Below are 22,368 nucleotides of genomic sequence, written 5' to 3' on the forward strand. Positions count from 1 at the left end.
GGTACACAATCAACATACCAAAATCAGTTGTGTTTCAAAACAAACTACGAGAAAGCTAAATTAAGCAAACAATCTCATTTACAAAAGAATAAAATACTCAGAAATAAATTTAACCAAGAGGTCAAGAAAGATTTATACACTGAAAACTGTAAGATATTAATGAAAGAAACTGCAGAAGACACAAATAAATGGAAAGATACTCTGTACTCACGGAATACAAAAATTCTTAAAACGTCCATGCTACACAAAGTGATCTAAAGGATTGATCTGAATCCAATCCTTATCAAAATTCCAATAGCATTTTTCACAGAAATAGAAAAAACAATCCTTAAATTTGTAAGGAAACACAAAAGATCATGAATAGCGAAAGTGATCTTGAGAAAGAAGAACAAAACTGGAGGCATCGAGCTCCCTGATTTCAGACTGTCTTACAAAGATATAGGAATGAAAACAGTATAGAATTGGCACTGAAATAGACACAAAGATGAATGGAACAGAGAGCCCAGAAATAAATCCATGCATTTATAGTCTTTTTTTTTTTTTTTTTAATGGCTACACCTGCAGCATGTGGAAGTTCCCAAGCCAGGACTTGAATCTGAGCCACAGCTGCAGCAATACTGGATCCTTGCTAGGGATCAACCTGCACATCTCTGCAGCAACCTGAGCCACAGCAGTCAGATTCTTAACCCACTGTGCCACAGTGGGAACTCCAAAGGGATAGTATCTTATACTCTACTGCATTTTCATCACCTGAGGGAGAGAAGCACATTGCAGGTGCCCTGCCCCACGTGCTCCTGTGTGAGCCCACAGAACTGACTCCTATTGGGCATTTATCACATCGCACTATACTCTTCTAACTCTTTCACTGGAATACAAACTCCCTCAAGTCAGAACCCTCTTGTTTAATGATACACAATTGTTCACATGGCAAAATGTGTAAAAAAAAAAAAGTTACAAAGCAACATGTTCAAAACTATTATAGTTTTTTAAAACACGTGTCTTTTTAGACAAATGTTGGAAGACAATACCAAGAAGTTAACAGTGGGTGTCCCTAGGAGTTGGTGGTTTGTGTAATCCCAATAATCCTCTTCATGCTTTTCTGTATCTTCTAAATTTCCTAAAATGGACATGTATTGTTCTTTTAATAGGGGAAAAACAAGAAAAACTATTTAAAAATCTAAAGCTTTCAGCCTGGCAAAAGAAAGGATGGGGAAGCTGGCCAGCCTGCACCACAGACCACCTTACACCATAAACACTGCCAAATAGGCTAGTCATAAAACAGACATAAGAAAAACACAGTGTACATGGCCTGATGGAAAAAGAGGAGCAAGAAAATTCACTTGGGTTATTTTAGTCCTAGGTTCCAGGGTACGGTGCTGTGCTTTAAAGAATAACTTCTGGAGTTCCCGACGTGGCTCAGTGGTTAACGAATCCGACTAGGAACCATGAGGTTGCGGGTTCGATCCCTGGCTTTGCTCAGTGGGTTAAGGATCCGGTGTTGCTGTGAGCTGTGGTGTAGGTCACAGACGCGGCTTGGATCCCACATTGCTGTGGCTCTGGCGTAGGCAGGTGGCTACAGCTCCAATTAGACCCCTAGCCTGGGAACCTCCATATACCGTGGGAGCAGCCCTAGAAATGGCAAAAAGACAAAAAAAAAAAAAAAAAAAAGGAATAACTTCTGAGGGAGTTCCCATCATGGCTCAGCGGGTTACCAACCTGACTAGTACCCATGAGGATGTGAGTCGATCCCTGGCCCCTGATGCTAAGTGACATGAACTGTGCCGCTTCTGGCTCAGCTGTCTTGTTTTCTACATCTCACTCTGTTGTGCACAACAGCAGGGTGAGATGTATATTAAATGAATTTAGAGGATTTATTCATTAAAGGAATGAAGAACTTTACCTGTAAGTTTGATTCTGAACTTTTTTCCCTTAAAAATACCTGAATGGGGAGTTCTCTTGTGGTGCAGCAGGTTAAGGACCCAGTGTTGTGGCTGCTGTGGTGAGTGTTCAGTCCCCGGCCTGGGAACTTCCACTTGCCACAGGTGTGGCCATTAAAAAAAAAAAAATACTAAAATGACTATTAAATACTCACTGAAGGAATAAGCGTCATGCTGGGCGTGCAAGGCATTTTGGCTCTTCCGTAATTATGAGGCTTGGACAGGAATCCCGGCCTAGGGACTGACTTGACCTTTCATCTATAAAGCAGCGCTGTATATACTGCCAAACCCTCACATATGTCCCCCTGAGAAAATATGTAAGGAAGAATGGGACAATCACGTGTCTAGGAGCCACCTGCTGCACAACACCAGTTAACAAGTCAGTGAAAAAGAGCATGGGGTCAACTCTGGAGACCAAGGGACAAAGGACATGGTTTTATCATTAATTCAATGGGGAGATTCTTTCTTAATCTTTTGAAAAGCTCTCCAAATCCTTAATGGGTCTTCAAGTTTGTAATTTAGAATACCTGAAACACCTTCCTGCTTCTGTTAGTGACCCAGAATGTAAGCATTCAAGGAAATGAAAAGGTGCACTTGTGGCCCAGGTAACAGGGAATGGAAGGGACAGAATAAGGCCAGAGGGAATGTATACATAGAGATCTAGAAGGTACAGAAACAACCCTGACAGTCAGAAGAGTCTAACATGGCATTTAAAATATAGCAACGGGCTTGCAATTGTATTGCCTCTATTAGTCTGGGATTACTTTCAAACAACTGTAGATATTTTAACTGTTAAAAATACATTCCCATGGATATATAATGAAAAACTCAGTGACACAAACTATAGTTCGTTCCCTCTTCAGAGACACCATTTTTACTGACAATACAATGAAGTTTGGTACTGAATCCTCTAGGTATTGTATACAGCTAATAAGTACTGTGCATACTCCAATAATGGGAAAAACAACAATGCATATTATGAAGGTCAAGTTTCAGGAAGAAACATGAGCTAGAATACTTTTATCACTGAGAGCTTCAGTCAGCTGGAAAAATAAAATATTTATGCCTAGCAATTCTACCTTGTGACCCAGCTAAAAGCAAAGTTTAAATTTATCCATGCAAATTAATAGCAACCAATGATGAAACCAAAGAAACTCTTAATTGCAGTTGCTCATCAGATGACAAACTGAGAAGAAAAAAAAAGAGAGAGAGAGAAGACTGCTTTGTCACTTGAGCAACATATAAACAACCCTAAGGCAAGGCCAAGTTTGATCCCAACTGAAATGGAAAATATTTTATATATGCTAACGCCTAGCACTGTTAATGTCCAACTGTACAACTATTTCAGACCTGGGTCAGAAAGAGCAGCTCAGCGTTGGTGTTATGCTAAGTCAGCCGGCAGGGTCCTCACCCAGGTGTGTGAGCCAAGCACTAAGCGGGCTTCCCAGCTCCTCGCTGCTGGGCAGGTGTGGGGAGCAGCCCTGGCTCCGTTCCTTGGATGTGCCTTCTGCAACTTGGGTAGGCCCTGGGTCCTGCGACCAAAACAGCCCCACCTCCCGCAGCTCCCAAGGAAGGAAAAGTGTATCCTTCTTACATGTCAGGGCTTGGGAAGGTCAAAAGTCTCCTTCCCATCCTATTACTTGGTCACCTCCCTTCCCACAAGAGCTCTGTCATCTACGAGTTTAACCAGGACTTGTGCCAATGAAGCCTCTTTTTTTCCTTTTTTCTGTTCAGGGACACACCTTCAGCATATGGAAGATTCTGGGCTAGGGGTTGAATCGGAGCTGCAGCTGCTGGCCTATACCACAGCAACACTGGATCTGAGCTGTATCTGTGACCTACGCCACAGCTCAGGGCAACACCGGATCCTTAACCCACAGAGTGAGAGGCCAGGGATCAAACCCAGGTCCTCACGGACACCGTGTCGGGTTCTTAACCCGCTGAGCCACAACAGCAACTTCCAATGAAGCCTCTTTTAAACAAGGCACTGTGACTCCACAGAGGACTCCATGAATTCCTGTTTCCCTCAAGGCAAGACCTGAGAGAAGTGAGGTCTCTGGCCGTTTCTCCCACATTGGGATATTCTGATTCCAGATCACTGTAGAGTAAGGTGGCAGAGATGACAGATGTTTAACTACTTCGTTTCTTCTGCCTCCTGCCTCTCAAGTCAGTACTTACAATGTACCAACTTTGGCAAAGCTCCAAATCTTACCTAGAGCTATACCTGTCTTATGTGCAGAATTCAGGAATGGGATCATTGTCACAGTGACACACACCAACGTGTTTATCTGAACCCCCAAATGACATGACAGTCCTGACAGTGAGCTGACCCAGGATGCGCCTGGTTCTGAGGTCAGGTGGCAGGCCTCCTGCATCAAGGAATGAGCTGAATCTGAGGTTTTGAGGGAAAAAAATGTAAAGCTCATGGTAAGATAAAAGCATTTCATGAAAAAATATTATACTGGCAAGGTGTGTTTCAGTGAAAAATACTTCATTTTCTCCACCCCTTCTCTACTGCAAAGTATATGTGAGTGAGTTATAGGAACTGGAGTTGAGAGCGAAGCTTCTCTGCTACATTCGCTTGAGAACCAGATGCCAGTGACACCAAGGGACGGAAACAAGACCTTCTGCAAATCACAGGTTTCCAATGTTTCTGATAACGCTGAAGGAAGTCCCGATTGAGCTGTAAAAATTATTTTTGATGGATAACACATTTCAGCTGATTTTTGATATATAGTTGGGGAAAGGGCAAAGAACCAAACGATATTGCTAGATATTAGAAAAACACAGCACTCCTACTCCTATCTATTAATATGAGCAAGGCTTCTTATCCTGGAGTCCATTAAAAAATAAGAACATAATTGTTACTGAAAATCTTGTCTCATTCTAGCAAGGCACTGATATTCATTCTCAAATAGCTAAACCCAAGTGGAAAAAAATCCATTTATGAATAATGTTTTATCTTTTATATTTTCATAAATTTTATAATGTTTACTGTTTTACTCATACAGTAGTATTTGTAAGAATAACTTGGAACTTTTAGTACAGAAGTCCTATAGTCATAAAATACACATTTTTAAATTTTTTTTGTCTTTTTAGGACTGCACCCACGGCATATGGAGGTTCCTAGGCTAGGGGTCAAATTGGAGCTATAGCTGCCAGCCTATGCCACAGCCACAGCCACAGCCACACCGGATTTGAGCTGCATCTGTGACCTACACCACAGCTCACGGCAACACCGGATCCTTAACCCACTGAGGGAGGTCAGGGATCAAACACACAACCTCATGGTTCCTAGTCAGGTTCATTTCCACTGCGTCGCGACGGGAACTCCTTAATTTTAATTTTTTAATGTATTTTTGTGATAATGAAGTATAATAGGATAATCAATAAAAGGGCTTCAAAAAGGAAAAATTAGGTTAGGATAGTATTCTACAGTAAATAGGGCACGGAAATCGTAGTTAAAGGAGCAAATGGAACCATGAAGTTTTCAACTGTTGTATTCACATCTCCATGGAATTTGGTTCCACTGGATACCATGAGAGGGGATCCTTTTTCTCTTTAGAAACTCAATATTTATAATCTAACAGACCTTCTCCATCTCTCACAATAATCCAACACTAATGTTCTATGACTCCACGACATTGCTTAGCAGACATGGCCTCCAGTGCAGGGACCTACTCAAGTTCTGTGCCTGGATGCCTCTCTTGCCTCCCTGTGGGGCTGGCCCTGGTTGCCAAAGTCACTTAAGTGTGGACACCCATGACCTAACTCTGGAAGAGTCCTGCTCATGAGCCTGAACTGTATGAGAGAGAAGAAGAGAAGGAAAACAGGGGAAACAGAGGACAAGAGGATTATGAGATTAGACTTCTTTAACAAAAGGACAATGGGGGTGAGGAAATACGGAACAAGGAATTCAAACTGCTGGTCAACATCAGTATTAATTCCGAGATGAGAATCTGCTTGATAAATGCTTCAACCACAGAGATTTGGGGTTGAATTCCAGTTATGTAAAGTATTCGTTTCATATAGTATAACCCAACAGTTGGTAACATAATCCTGTCCAAAACAGATTGGGAGGAAAAAGGGTATCGTTTTGGAAATCTAAGTCTCCATACTCTTTTTAGAAAAAAGCAAAGCAAAATGTGTATTTATGTGGCAGTGGAGGATGGGACAAGGTGACCCCGGCTAGAGGAGGCGCTGCAGGGCACTGAGGCCCAGGATGACAAATGCCTGAAGACAATGACTTTCCTTCCTGATCAAGATGCAGCTGGACTGAGATCACACCTGGCAGATAAGTGCCTATCAAGTATTTTTTTTTGGGGGGGGCAGGCTGCACCCATGGCACATGGAGGTTCCCAGGCTAAGGGTAGAATCAGAGCTGTAGCTGCTGGCCTATGCCACAATCACAGCTACGCCAAATCTGAGTCGTGTCTACAACCTACACCACAGCTCAGGACAACGCTGGATCCTTAACCCACTGAGCGAGGCCAGGGATCGAAGCTGTGTCTTCATGGATACTAGTCAGATTTCGTTTCTGCTGAGTCATGACAGGAACTCCTATCATGCATTCTTAAAAACCACGTATGTCACTGCAGTGGCTCCAGTCTCCACTGAGGCACAGGTTCGATCCCTGGCTTGGAACATCCATGTGCCTTGGACATGGCAAAAAAAAAAAAAGGCCATGTCTTAATTATACTATGGCATAAAACTATCATCATAAATGAGTAGCACTGATTTCTGAAAAAGCTGGGAGCAGACCCCAATTGAGAGGGGAAATAGGAAGTTTCCAGCAGGATGTCCACACTCCCCCACTCTGATCTTTTACATTCCTTAAGTCAGTGGGAAATCATGAAAAGCTATAGTTTGATAACAAACTTCCCCCAGTACTTTTAAGAGTTGTTACGATGAAATTAAGAAACTGGGAATGTGAAGCTGCAGAAAAAGCCAGCTGAAGGGCGTGTGCATAGCTCTGTAACTGAGATCTACCCACAGAAAAAGGACCTGGAGTAAAGTGTTTAGAATGTTAAGTGCAATAGCATCATAAAAGTGGGATGGTGGTGTTTTAAGAAATGCCTTCACTTTGAAGTTAAGTGTGAGAAAAATCTATGGATACCAATATCGTCTAATTTTTTGACTTGTTTTCCTTTGAGGGGGTATAAGGAGGCAGATAGTGGAGGGGCTGATACCAAATATTACCTTTAAAATTTATTCTAGTAATGTTAGTTGCATTTCTCTCTCAAGATATACCACACTTTAAACCTCTATTGTTGCTTAACACTCACACCTTTGGACTACTTCTCTGCCCACATGGCGGGAGCCCACAACAGGACCCAAAGAATAATACTTCAAATGCCAGATAACTGCCTTTCAATTCACGTTAATAAATATTCCAAGAGAATGTTAGTCTCTTATATAAAACCCCAGGGGAGAACACTTTCCCCAAATATTACTTCCCCGGCATCTCTTTCTCTGTGATTTTATTCATTAAGTTCTACAGATACAGGTTCCAAAACATTCCATGGTTCCCTTTCAACCCGAATAGCTCTGCTTTTATTTGCTTTATTTTATTTATGACTCAGCCCTAGTGTTTATTTGCACAAACAGTTCTGTACCTAAAAATAAAAGTAAAACCATGCTTCTAGAAAGTATCTTACAAAATATGACAGGTACAAGCCAACATAATATTATTTTCCATCTTTTAAAAAATGGTTAGCTTCCATTTAGACAGAATGGTTGCTTTAGACAAAAACGAGATGATTAGTGGTCACCAGTCTATACAAACTCATAACACCACTACTAAATCTGACACATCAATGAGAGAGGAGATGGCAGGCAACAGATATGAGCAAGAGAAATACAGAAAGCTGTACTTTCCAGGACGGCCAAAAAGACCTAACCACACCTGCGGTTTTCATACAAATTCTGTTGATCCAACAAGTCTTAGACAGACATGATACGATTCTTATAATAACTGTGGGTTTCATTCATTTGCAGATTACAAAATCTATTTAATGAGCTGGAATCAGCATTAATCTAACAAAAAATAGGTCTCATAGTGATGAGTATTGTTCTGTGAAACTGGTTTGAATTTTAAACACACACACATATGTTCATATTTATATACTGGATTACAATGATATATATATGTTTACTAAGGGTCTGAAAAACACTAATCCTGTAGGATATAATTTTTTTGTCCTGAAAATTTCAGTTAAGAGACTAATATGTATAATCAATATTTTATTTAAGAATATCCAAAAAAAAAAAAAAGTTGTGGCTCAGCAGAAACAAATCTGACTAGCATTCATGAGGACTTTGGTTCAACCCCTGGCCTTACACAGTGGGTTAAGGATCTGGTGTTGCCATGAACTGTGGTCTCAGACACAGCTCAGATCTCAAGTTGCTGTGGCTACAGTGTAGGCCAGTGGCCACAGCTCCAATTCAACCCCTAGCCTAGGAACCTCCATATGCCATGGGCGTGGCCCTAAAAAGACACACACACACACACACAAAAGAGTATCTACATTTGTCTAGGAGTTCCTGCTGTGGCACAAAGGGATTGGCAGCATCTCTGGAGTGCTAGGACTCAGGTTTGATCCCCGGCCCAGCACAGTGAGTGGGTTAAGGAGTTGATGTTGCCACAGATACAGAGTAGGGTCGCAACTGTGGCTCAGATCTGGTTCCTGGCCCTGGAACTCCATATTACATGGGACGGCCAAAAAAGAAAAAAAAAAAGAATAAAAGAATGTATACATTTGTCTGTATACATTTGATTTGTTCTGATGAGTCTTACTATAATCAAAATATAGTAAGTCTCCAGGTGTCTGATTCTCAAGTGTGATTAACCACTGATAATAATGTTGACATTTTATATAAATTATCTTATCTCTCAATACAGTGATAAGGCAGAAATTGTTCTCCTAACTTTATTTGGGGAGTCAAGGCAACTTGGCCAGGGTCTCAGACAGGAAGCAGCAAGGCTGGGATAAATCCTGCTATCCAGCTACAGAGAGGTGAGCTGAATTACTCTCCGTGCAGTAGGATCAGAAAAATACCTGTTTAAAAGAAGCGTTTCTGGGATTAGCTCCTTGGAAATTACATTTAGGAAGTCTCAGATGACATTAACCCCATGCAGAGAACAGGGGCATTCAAAAAATGCCCAAGCACCAGCTGAAAGGATTTTCAAGCACCAAAATGAAAATTTTGGTTTTATAAAGTGACTATACTTCCCAGGACAGGGAAAGTTCTTGGAGTACTCCCAGGCTGCAGAGTAAGTTGAAAAATTAAGAAAGATAAGTTCTTCAGCAGCTCAGGACTCACATGCTTTAAAATTTCCATCATTTTAGTTGGTCAAGGGTCAGGCGAGAAGATTTAAGGGAACTTTACTTAGAAGCCTTGACTGACTGACGTCAGGGAGGTGATGTGGACGGTTATGGTAAAGGGAATCTAAGGATTTATAAAATAGTAAATTTTGCCATCCATTACCCAAGTGCCCCCCCACCCCAGGAAAATCAGACCCACCTCTACAGATAACTAAGCAGGTACACATTCCACGTGCCTAACATATACCACATTTACACATTTAAAGTACAAAAACCCGCTATGTGCACAGAAGTGTCAGTGCAATTATATTCCACAATGTGGGGAGTCTGTTCTGAGAGAATTTCTGGGCAACTTTATGGGGAAATACAAATTGATGTGACAAGGGGGAAGAGCATTTCCTTTTCCTATTTCCTTCTGTTCTTACAGGCAGAAGTCACATTAAAGTCACATTACACGGCATAAAGAGTGGTTCAGATTCTGTCAGGAAAACCTAATGTAAGCCTTTGCTAATTTCTGATTCTCGAAAGTTTCCATTAACACTGCTGTGCATCATTTTTATGCCAACATCAAGATTCCCTTCCAAATGGTATGCATGAAATACAAATCAACTTAATATTGTAGGACTGATAGTTAATTTACCATTCCAATACATTTTCTGAGGATGCTCCAGATACTGAAGTCATTTCTGGAAAACATAGGGGAGGGCAAGCTTGTTCTGAAAACAAAAAGAAAAATTAAGAGTTAATACCACTGACATTAGGAAAAAAGGTTACTGTCATTAATATGAGAGCCGCAGCCATACATTTATAGAGACACCATAAAAATGTGCATCATATACAAATGGCCAACAGGGATAAGACGCTCAATATCACTAATCATTAGGGAAATGCAATTTAAAACTACAATGAGCTATCATCTCACACCTGTTAAAATAGCCTTCATCAGAAAGACAAGGGATTACAAAATGCTGGTATGAATGTGGAGAAAAGGGTCCATTGTGCACTGCTGGTGGGATTGCAAACTGGAGCAGCTACTACAGAAAATGGTATGGAGGTTTCTCAAAAAAAATTAAAATTGAACTACCACATGACCCAGCAATTCTACTTCTGGAAATATATGGAAAGGAAAGGAAGGGAGTTCCGTTATGGTGCAGTGAAAACAAATCCAACTAGTAGCCATGAGGATGCGGGTTCTATCCCTGGCTTTGCTCAGTGGGTTGGGAATCCAGCGCTGCCATGAGCTGTGGTGTAGGTCATAGACATGGCTTGGATCCTGCACTGCTGTGGCTGTAGTGTGGGTCGGCAGCTGCAGCTCCAATTTGACCCATAGCTTGGGAACTTTCACATGCTGAGGGTTGGGCCCTAAAAAAAAAAAAAAAGGAAATGAAAACACTATCTTGAATGCACCCATACGTTCATGGCAGCATCATTTGCTGCCATTAAATATCCACCGATGGATGAATGCATAAGAAGATGTGATGCGTGCGTGCGTGCGTGTGTGTGTGTGTGTGTGTGTGTGAGAGAGAGAGAGAGTATGTGCGCGTGCACACCACAACGTCTTGAGATACACAGGAATAGTACTCATTTATAAAAAATGAGGAATTTCTAAGAGTTCCTGCTGTAGCACAGTGGGTTAATGATCCGCCTTGTCTCTGTGGAGGTGTACTTTCAATTCCCAGCCCAGGGTAGTGAGTTAAGAATCCAGCATTGCTGCCTCTGTGGCACAGGTCTCAGCTGCAGCTCTGATTTGATACCTGGCCCGGGAATTTCCATATGCCCTGGGTGAGGAAGAAAAAGGAAAATAAAATGAGGAAATTCTACCATTTGCACAACAACTGATGGACCTTGAAGCCATTATGCTAAGTGAGATAAGTCAGACAGAGAAAGACAAAACCTGCATGATTTCACATGAGAAATCTAACAACAACAAACTCAAACATTAACCTCATAGTAAAAAGATCAGACTTGAGGCAGGGGTTGGAGACTTGGAGGAAGGTGGTCAAAAGGTGGACATCTCCAATTACAAGATAAGTAAGTGCTCGGGGTGCAACGTACAACGTGAGCACAGTTAACACTGGAAGAAAGATACTGGAAAGCTGGTAAGAAAGTAGATCCTAAGCATTCTCATCACAAGAAAAAAACATTTTCTTTTACCTATACACAAAGGTGGATGTGAACTAAATCTACCGTGGTAATTTCACAATATTGTGAAATGTAATATATATGTAAACCAAACCACCATGCTAAAACGTAGTGATGTATATTGATTATTTTTCAATCAAACTAGAAAACAGTGTGTATTGTCACAGTCAAGATAAAACAGGGCCAACCGGGGGTCGCAGCCTTATTCACTGCTATTTTGGGCCCTGAAAAATTCCATAACAGATCAACTGGCCCCACATCTTCAAAAGTGTTCCGATCCAAATTCTCCTAATTCTCCTGTGCTGGCATCCAGTTGCTTAAACCATCTCAGAGGCACACTGTCCTTTCATGTGCTGGCATAGCTGACCTGCTGTTTAGCTTGAGACAGATCTATCATATTCTGATACTCAATAAATTTAAGCTGGCTGTTAAATAATGTAATAAACACAAATCCCATCACAGAACCTAGCTTAAGGTTTTTAAGAAATTCAAAGGGAAAATGCAAACAAACTCTAAAAATGCAAGTAAAATTTAGTTCATGCATCCTACATTAGTACCTTCCCAAAGATACTGATACTGGACAAAACCCTGGATATACTGGAAAACCCTTTCCAAATGAACCTCTATAGAAGGAACATTTCCAAAGCCCCTGCAGGGGCCAGGAAGTAGCCAAGAGGAAGCTGTTGGCAGCAAAGGGTCTATGGCTGGATGAGCAGCACCCCCAGGGCAGGAGCAGAAGGTGCCCAGGACTTCCCAAAACACTGTTATAACACCTTCTCTCCCATTATCTTAGGTTATGGCCAGCGATGCTGGTTTCCCAGGTGCTGTCCCCAATGTACTCATGCAACTAAAATATTAAAGAAATATTAACTTAAAATGTTTTATCTCTTAAAGAATCTCTGTTCTAAAAACTACTTTATTTGAATTGTAGAAGTTAATACAATTTTAAGTTTTTAAATAAATAGTATTTTAAGATCCTCTGTGGTAAAATCCTTCTGATTTTGCTTTTTTAGGAACACATACTGCTCATTTGGCAGATCTATCATCTCCCCAATCTGCTGGATAAGTGGCCACAGATGGTATTTAAATCACATTCTCTACAGTCCAAGACTATCAATCTCAATGACGTGAACAACTGAATCCAGAGATAGAACCCCTGCCATCATCTACCATTTGCATGTATAACAGTTTTAGAGATGAATAGAAACTAAAGTGTTTATCTCATGTCTATGAAAAAGTCAGTCAGAAATGTAACATATACCTTTCTTGGCATAGGTTACACTATGGGTTATGAACCCAAGATAAGCTTTGTGAAGAACGAATAAGGGGCTCTAACACCCCCTAACAAATGCTTACATGAAATGTCTATGTAGAGTGCTCTCCAATTAAAGGCTAAGAATAGCAGAAAAACAAGAAATATCTTGGAAGCAAGAAAGCAGAAGATATGCGACGCTGAAGCTTTATTTTCATTCCCAATTTAGAAATCATCTTGCCAGCCAAGGACCCCACCCAGAAATATCCTGTACTCATTTTTATGCACATAACTCTGGGCGGCGTTTTATGAAAATGTAGTAATTACTTGTTAATGAGGCCAGCTTACCTGTAACATGAGTCACCTACTCTGGAACACAACCAGGAAGCAGAAGTGAAAGGGACCGTGGAAGAGGAGAGGCCATTATGAAGCCCGTGCTCTTTCCCCATGTAGGACACCCAGAGCCAAACGCACACCCTCCCTCACCCGCGTGGTGTATACATACTGATGAGATGCAGCAAGAGGAACACTGGCCCCCACGGCCAGGCAGGGCTGCTGACCATATCTAAATTGATAGCTTGATGAGGCAGCCAAAAGAACAGAGCCAGAACGTGGCCCAGGGCAGCTCTGCAATGGGCAGGCAGAGCTGGGATTCAGACCCATGTGCACTCTGAAAGGAGGACTTCTCAGAGGCCATCCTTAGAAGCAACGGTGCCTGGAGCACATCTCTTAGAAGCAATAGCTGCAGGAAATGTTCGGTGTAGAACAACGAAAGAAACTGGAAGTCCTGGTGTTAGAGAATAGGGCCGGGGCACAGGAGTTAACAGCCCACCAACAGTCCCACCTTTGCCTGCATCATTTTCCTCCCCAGCACCCATCATCACGGCATCTCCTGAGTGTTTGCTGACTCGGCCCCCAGACAGCATGAAAGCTTCTGGAGGCCTCATCTTTCATCTTGTGCTGTATCCCTGTCGCCCAGAACAAGGCCTATCACAGAGGAAGAGTTTAAGTGTTGAACGAGCTTCGGAATTCATAAGGTCTCTTGGCACACGTTATCTCTTCAGAAAGAATTTGGTTTCTCCTGTATTATTCAAGTAATCAGGACCAGGACCACAGGTGGAAGTTACAGGATAGCTAATAAAGAGCTAATATAAAGCTAATGTAACAGTCGACATAAAATATAAACTGTCTTATAATTAATTCCAAACAGAGGAATTAAAGAGATTGTCATAGAGGAAGGGCTTCAAGTAGATGCTAGATGATCCCTTTTGGTCATGGCCCAGAAAGCCATTCCTGCACCGGGTAGGAAGTTGGTCTCCCATCAGCTAGGCCAGGGATATTGTTAAAATATCCCACAGGGAACAAGACAGGTCCCCATTGGGGGGGAAAAAAAAAGAAAAACTATCCAGCCCCAAATGTCAGTAGTGCCAAAGTTGAGAAACCTGTCACAGAAATACAACACAAGCTTCACAGATTTTTACATATAGTCACTACAGAATTTAAAAAGTAAAAAGGGGACTTCCTGTGTGGCTCACAACATTGCTACTCGGCGTTCTGTCTGCAGTGGCTGTGGCTCGACCCCTGGCTCAGGAACTTCCATATGCCGCAGTTGCACCCCGCCCCCCAAAAAGTACAAAGGGACAAGATAAATTAATTTTAATAATATATTTGATTTAACGCAATATGTCTAAGATATTAGCATTTCAACACGTAATCAATACAAAAATATTGAGATATTTTATAGTTTTTTCCATACATCTTCAAAAATCCCATGTGTATTTTACACTTTGAGTACCTCTCAATTTAGCTACTAAATTTTTAAGTGTAATGGAGTCTTACCAAAGCAATAATGTTTAATGGCAAAATATTTTATACTACTTGATTTTTCCAAATTATATTATAAAGTTAAATCTATATTGTTTCAAATTAAATGAAACTAAAAACTCAATTTCATAGTCATACTAGCCATATTTCAAGTGCTCAAGAATCACCTGTGGCTACTATTGGACATAATGGATTTCTGTGATTACTTCTGAAAACAAAAGGATAGTACTGCTCTAAGATTATGGAGGAAGCAAAAAATTACTCAATTATAAGAATCTAAGGTCAATGAGAAGCAGAATAGTCCACAGCCAAATCATCAAGAAAATGCTAAATCTGCAGTATTATTTCAAGAAGTAGAGATGAGGTTTTTTTTAAAATTAGATTAAAGCTTTTAAGAATGATTTAAACTGAAAAGGATATGTTTCCATATTTAAAGTTTTCATTTGTGGGGAGGGGGATGAGAATTCCCTAATAATATTGAGTGAGGTGTTTCTCTTGGCAGAAATAAGAACGGCAGAGAGCAAGCAGGCATCACAATCTTCAGGCTGAGAGCACAGATCGATTATTCTCTTCCCTTTGAGTTTATCTGAGTCATTATCCTGAATTCTATGCTTCTTTTTTCCTTCATACAGAGAGAAAACACCCCGTACCAGGAGCTGAGGATGATACGTCCCGGCTCTATTTTCAATTATACAGATGCCATTATGACCACGGACACAATAACTGGTCTTTAAGCGAAAGGTCCCAGCCTGGTTGCTTCAGCTCCGCCATGTGCACGGCTCAGCTGGTCGCCCAGCATCACTCCCTGTGGCACAGGGTGTACAGAGAGCCCCAGGTGAAGCAAGTTAACTTGTGACGTGTGACTCACGAAGGCTGGGCTGGAATCCCCCTTGCTCTAAAAATGCTGTGTAAGTTCAGGGGAGCACTGGTTCACGGATCTTTGGGAGATGCTTTTGGACATAGACTACATGGAAGGCTTGACTGATGGAGCCCCTCAAATTCATCTGACTCGCACAGACTCTCTCAGTCCCCCTGCCCCTACTGGCCTACACCTCCCGCTCTGCTCTGGACTGTGAGGGGGAACAGACCCGCTTGCTCACAGAGGCCCTTTGAAAAAAAGTAGAGGATTTTGATCACAAAGGTAGGCGATATAATTGGCTGCCAGGTGTTGCAGGTTTGCTTGTTTTCATGAGGCCACCGAGTTCCCCTCACCAACCCCATGGGCATGTACACACCCCACAGAAACAAGTACAAGGGGAGGGGACCCCTTATATGAGGACAGGAAAGAATCACAGGAAGTGACCTGGGGCCACTGCCCACAGTCCTGCCTCAGTCTCCCCGCATAACCTGGGGCCACCTCCAGCCTGGCTACACAGCTGGACAAGCTGCCTTAGCAGCAACATCTGTACTACGAAAAGTAACACCTGGGACAAACAGTCTCTCGGAAATGAAATTTCAGTTTCTTACCTGTACATCAGTGATAAAGGATTTTAAAAATTCTTTATTTTCATGAAGTACAAGCATGACAACATTCATAGTCATTAGTGATATTTGCCCTGAATTCCCTTCCCAATTCGTAGGAGCTCTCTGTATTTTAGAAATATTTTATTTATCATCTACATTGTAGATAACTTTTTCCAAGTCTAACACTCATTCTGCTGGATTTTTTTTTTTATGGTATAATCTGCCAAAACCAAATCTACCCACATGGGGGGAAAAAAAATACCTACCTGGGGAGATTAGACATAATCATAATGTATATGTGAAAGCTTAAACCACTATTTTCCACATGGACAAGATAAAAACACACTACAATTCCATTAATAGTCACTCCGGGGGGGGGGAGGCATTTTTCTTAATTCATGAAGTTTTATAATCTCATGATCTTTGTATTTATTTTTATTACTCAATGAATTTTATTACGTTTATAGTTGTACAATGATCATCATGACCCAATTTTATAACATTTCCATCTCAAAATCCCCGCGCATCCCCCTACACCTCAACCTGTCTCCTTTGGAAACCATAAGTTTTTCAAAGTCTGTGAGTCAGTATCTCTTCTGCAAAGAAGTTCATTGTGTCCTTTTTTTAGATTCCACATATAAGTGATGGTATTTGATGTTGGTCTCTCACTGTCTGACTGATTTCACTTAGCATGATAATTTCTAGGTCTATCCATGTTGCTGCAAATGCCATTCTTTCTTTCCTTTTAATGGCTGAGTAATATTCCATTGTGTATATGTACTACATCTCCTTGATCCACTCCTCTGTCAATGGACGTTTAGGTTGTTTCCATGTCTTGACTATTGTTTATACTGCTGCAATGAACACTGGAGTACATGTATCTTTTTGAGTCATAGTTTTCTCTGGAGAGATGCCCAGGAGTGGGATTGTTGGATCAAATGGTAATTCTACGTTTGGTTTTCTGAGAATCTCCATACCGTTTTCCACAGTGGTTGCACCAATTTACATTCCTACCAACAGTGTAATAGGGTTTCCTTTTCTCCACACCCTCTCCAGCATTTATTGTTTGTAGACTTTTTGATGATGGCCGTTCTGGCTGTTGTAAGGTGGTACCTCAGAGTGGTTTTGATTTGCATTTCTCTAATAATGAGTGATGCTGAACATCTTTTTTTTTTTTTGGCCATTTGTATGTCGTCTTTGGAGAATTGTTTAGATCTTCTGCCCACTTTTTGATGGGGTTGTTGGTTTTTTTTTGGTATGGAGCTGCAGAAGGTGTTTATAAATTTTGGAGATTAATCCCTTGTCAGTCACTTTATCTGCAAAGATTTTCTCCCATTCTGTGGGTTGTCTTTTTGTTTCATTTAGGGTTTCCTTTGCTGTGCAGAAACTTTTAAGTTTAATTAAGTCCCATTTGTTTATTTTTGTTTTTATTGTCATTAGGAGATGGATCTGAGAAGATATTGCTGTTGTTTATGTCAGAGAGTGTTTGGCCTATGTTTTCCTTTAAGAGTTTTATAGTATCTGGTCTTATACCTAGGTCTTTAATCCATTTGGAGTTTATTTTTGTGTATGGTGTTAGGGAGTGTTCTAATTTCATTCTTTTACATATGGCTGTCCAGTTTCCCCAGCATCACTTATTGAACAAGCTGTCCTTTACTGTATATCCTTGCCTCCTTTGTCATAGACTAGTCAGCTGTAGGTGCGTGGGTTTAATCTGGGCTTTCTACCCTGTTCCACTGATCTATATGTCTGTCTTTGTGCCAGTACCACGTGGTTTTGATGACTGTAGCTTTGTAGTATAGTCTGAAGCCAGGACGCCTAATTCCTCCAGCTCCATTTTTCTTTCTCAGGATGGCTTTGGCCATCTTTAAAATATTTTGTTCTACTTCTGTGAAAAATGTTCTTGGTAATTTGATAGGGACTGTACTGAATCTGTAGATTCCCTTTGGTAGTACAGTCATTTTGATAATACTGATTCTTCCAATCCAAGAGTATGTATGGTATGTCTTTCCATCTGTGTGAATCATCTTTGATTTCTTTCGTCAGCATTTTATGGTTTTCAGAGTACAGGTCTTTTGTCTCTTCAGGAAGGTTTATTCTTTTTGATGTGATGGTAAATGGGATTGCTTCCCTAATTTCTCTTTCTGATCTTTCGTTGTTAGTATGTAGAAATGCAGTCGATTTCTTATATTAATTTTGTATGCTGTGAATGTCAAATTTATTGATGAGCTCTAACAGTTTTCTGGCAGAGTCTTTAGGATTCTCTAGGTATAGTATCATTTCATCTGCAAATAGTGATAGTTTTACTTCTTCCTTTCCAATGTGGATACCTTTTATTTCTTTCTTCTCTGACTGCTGTGGCGAGAGTGGACACCCTTTGTCACAAGACATGTTTCTACGATATTTTCTTAGCCTCTTTGCTGAAAACTCCATCTTGTCCTGCTTTACTTTACCCCATCTTCCTGCTTGAAAAACAGTCACGGTGATGGTAAATGACTTAAGCTTAAGAACAAAGACCTAAAGGCATAAGTTATTCATAGGGTCAGCTGAATGATGACATATAATGCGTTGGTCTAGGCATGCAGGACCTGTACAGATTGGCACGCCGTTTGCAGTATGTCCTCTAAAGAATAAGAGAAAGAAGAACTTCATGGCCAAGTGGTTTATGAGTGGTCGTTAGCAGAATATGCATTAGCAAAGAGAACCAAGGTGCAAACCTAGGCACGCTGGGTTGCCGCAAATGGGAAGCACAGTGAGGATTCTCTGAAATACTACGCACAGATAGCTAATCCTTAATGCTAATGATTGTTAAATGCCTAAAGGTCAGAATAAAAGCTTAACCATCTACCAGCTAAGTGATTTTTAAAATAATAAAAGAACTTATAAAATAATTTTAAAAAACCCCTATATCCTCCACTCATAGCCCCCTCCTCACTCGAGGTAATCCTAAAGAGCACAATAAAAGCAGTGTGGTTTCTTGAGGTGGCGCTCTTGGTCCCTGAGACCTTTAGTCCTCCGGTTCCCACCTTTACTTAAGATAAATGTCTCTGTGTCTTGTTTTATGTTAACTTTTTTCCTTAAGATTCACAGCACCCGTTCTTCAGCCCCATCCTGCTGAGCTGGTCTCGGCAACCCTTGTCTTGTTCCTGATCTCAGCGGGAATGCTTTCAGCTTTTCAGCATTGAGAATATTAGCTCTGGGTTCGTCAAATACTGCATTTATTATGTTAGGTAGGTTCCCTCTATGCTCATTTCCTGAAACAGGTGCTGGATTTTGTCGAAGGCTTTTTCTTTTCTTTTTTTTTTTTTTTGTCTTTTGTTGTTGCTATTTCTTGGGCCGCTCCTGCAGCATGTGGAGGTTCCCAGGCTAGGGGTTGAACTGGAGCTGTAGCCACCGGCCTACGCCAGAGCCACAGCAACGCGGAATCCGAGCCGCGTCTGCAACCTACACCACAGCTCACGGCAACGCCGGATCCTTAACCCACTGAGCAAGGGCAGGGACCAAACCCGCAACCTCATGGTTCCTAGTCGGATTCGTTAACCACTGCGCCACGACAGGAACTCCCCGAAGGCTTTTTCTGCATCATCTGAGAGGATCATATAGTTTTTATCCTTCAGTTTGTTAATGTGGTGTATCACACTGATTGATTTGTAGATTTTGAGGAGTCCTGGCATCCCTGGGATAAATCCCACTGGATCATGACGTACAATCCTTTTAATGTATTGTTGGATTTGGTTTGCTAATAGTTTGTTAAGGACTTTTACGTCTATGTTCACCAGTGACATTGGCCTGTAATTTTCTTTTTTGTGGTAACTTTGTCTGGTTTTGGTATCAAGGTGATGAGTTTGGGAGTGTCCCTTCCTCTGCAATTTTTTGGAATAGTTTCAGAAGGATAGGTGTTAGCACTTCTCTAAATGTTTGATAGAATTCACCTGTGAAGCCCTCGGGTCCTGGACTTTTGTTAGAAGTTTTTTAATCACAGTTTCAATTTCAGTACTTGTGATTGGCCCGTTCATCTTTTCTATTTCATCTTGGTTTAGTCTTGGAAGACTGTACTTTTCTAAGAATTTGTCCGTTTATTTCTTCTAGGTTTTCCATTTTATTGGCATATAGTTACATACAGTAGTCTCTTATGATCCTTTGTATTTCTGTGATGTCTGTTGTAACTTCTTTTTCATTTTTAATTTGAGTCCTCTTTTTTTCTTCTCAAGTCTGGCTAAGGGTTTATCAATTTTGTTGATTTTTTTCAAAGAACCAGCTTTTTGTTTCATTGATCTTTTCTATGATTTTTTGTTTGTTTCTATATCATTGATTTCTGCTCTCATCTTTATGATTTCTTTCCTTCTGCTAACTTCAGGTCTTGTCCATTCTTCTCACTCTAGCTGCTTTAGATGTATAGTTAGGTTGTTCATTTGAGATTTTTCTTGTTTCCTGAGATAGGCTTGTTTTGCTATAAACTTCCCTCTTAGAACTGCTTTTGCAGCATCCCATAGGTTTTGGAGTATCGTATCTTTGTTGTCATTTGCTTCTAGGTATTTTTTAACTTCCTCTTTGATTTCTTCAGTGATCCATTGGCTGTTTAGTAGCATGTTGTTTAGCCTCCACATGTTTGTGTTTCTTGGCAGTATTTTTCTTGTTGATTTCCAGTTGTATAGCATTGTGGTCAGAAAAGATGCTTGATGTGATTTCAATTTTCTTAAAGTTACCGACGCTTGGTTTGTGGCTCAGAAGCTGATCAATCCTAGAGAATGTTCTGTATGCACTTGAGAAGAATGTGTATTCTGTTGCTTTTGGATGGAATGTCCTATAAATGTATCTATTAGGTCCATCTGATCTACTACTTCATTTAGGGCCTGTACTTCTGTATTGATTTTCTGTCTGGATGATTTGTCCATTGCTATTAAGTGGGGTGTTAAAGTCCCCTGCTATTATTGTGTTATTGTCAATTACTCCTTTTAAGGTTATCAGTAGTTGCCTCATATATTGAGGTGATCCTATGTTGGAGGCAAATATATTTACAATTGTTATGTCTTCTTCTTGGATTGACACTTTGATCATTATGTAATGTCCTTCTTTGTCTCTTAGAATATTATTTATTTCAAGGTCTATTTTGTCTGATATGAGTATTGCTAGTCCAGATTTCTTTTGATTTGTTATCTTTTTATAAACTCAAATTCTATATCAAAACTGAGTCAACACACAGAGAAATAATTTTCTCAAGTATTTACCACACTGAAGAATGGGGAAACAAGTATGTGGTTCACGTTTCAAATTACAAAATAATACATCATGTTGCAAATGAAACAATCCACAGATAAAGAACAAGCTAGTCATCTATTGCCAATTTAACAGCCTAGAGCACTCCTTTCTACACTTTTCTCCTTGCACAAACATATTCAAGTATATACGTTTTTATTGACATATTACCCTACAGGTCATTGTTTTTTTCACTAAATAATAATATAAGAGGTCACCCCTTCAAGCTGATAGATAGAAGAGTTATATCTGTCTTTCTAATATCTTATGTACAGAACACACTGCACATACATATAACTTTTATCATGCATGCTGGTTTGATTTTTTAAGGTAGCCTTTTTCTCCCCTTTTATTCTTTTTGCTTGATGCCTCACTTCCTCATCTCTGCCACCACCATACCACACTATAACCCATGTTAAAAACCTGATACGGGGAGTTCCTGTTGTGGTATAGTGGAAACAAACTTACTAGTATCCATGAGAAAGCAGGTTGGATCCCTGGCCTCAGTGGGTTAAGGATTTGGTGTTGCTGTCAGCTGTGGTGTAGGCTGCAGAAACAGCTTGGATCTGATGTTGCTATGCCTGTGGCGTAGGCCAGCAGTTGCAGCTCCAATTCAACCTCTAGCCTGGGAACTTCCATATGTCATGGACGTGGCCTTAAAAAACAAATAAACAAACAAAAAAGTCTGGTATGTATTTTCTATACTCTTTTACATCTTCGCAAACAGTCCTAAATAGAGCATGCATGTGTGCACACACAAAGCAGCTTTCTGACTTTAAAACTCCAAACCAGGAGTTCCCATCATGGCTCAGTGGTTAACGAATCTGACTAGGAAACATGAGGTTGCGGGTTCGATCCCTGGCCTTGCTCAGTGGGTTAAGGATCTGGTGTTGCCATGAGCTGTGGTGTAGGTTGCTGATGCGGCTTAGATCCCACATTGCTGTGTCTCTGGTGTAGGTCTGATTAGACCCCTAGCCTGGGAACCTCCATATGCCACGGGATCAGCCCCAGAAAGGACAAAAAAAAAAAAAAAAAATTCCAAACCAGAACACCAGTTATACACATTTCTCTATGGTTTGCTTTTCCCATTTTAGTACTTCATGGAAATTTGTTCAAGTCAAATGGTAAACTGTTTTAATGAGTGAGTAATATTTCATGACAAGAATGC

At 40.7% G+C, this 22,368-nt stretch overlaps 1 protein-coding gene across 6 annotated transcripts in view; it reads right to left on the reverse strand.

The window, feature by feature from the left end:
• The window catches only part of OSBPL1A (oxysterol binding protein like 1A), a 221,513-nt gene that overhangs the window by 23,882 nt on the left and 175,263 nt on the right, over positions 1–22,368 (reverse strand). For 5 of the 6 annotated variants that reach the window (XM_047793943.1, XM_047793944.1, XM_047793942.1 and 2 more), the window contains one exon: positions 9,903–9,978. In XM_047793943.1, the coding sequence (XP_047649899.1) occupies positions 9,903–9,978 (76 nt within the window). Of the gene's footprint in view, positions 1–9,902; positions 9,979–13,004; positions 13,121–22,368 lie in introns of those variants that run through there. The other variant, XM_047793945.1, reaches the window with a different exon arrangement.

This window comes from Phacochoerus africanus, chromosome 8 (assembly GCF_016906955.1).
Source record: "Phacochoerus africanus isolate WHEZ1 chromosome 8, ROS_Pafr_v1, whole genome shotgun sequence".
Classification (NCBI taxonomy): Eukaryota; Metazoa; Chordata; class Mammalia; order Artiodactyla; family Suidae; genus Phacochoerus; species Phacochoerus africanus.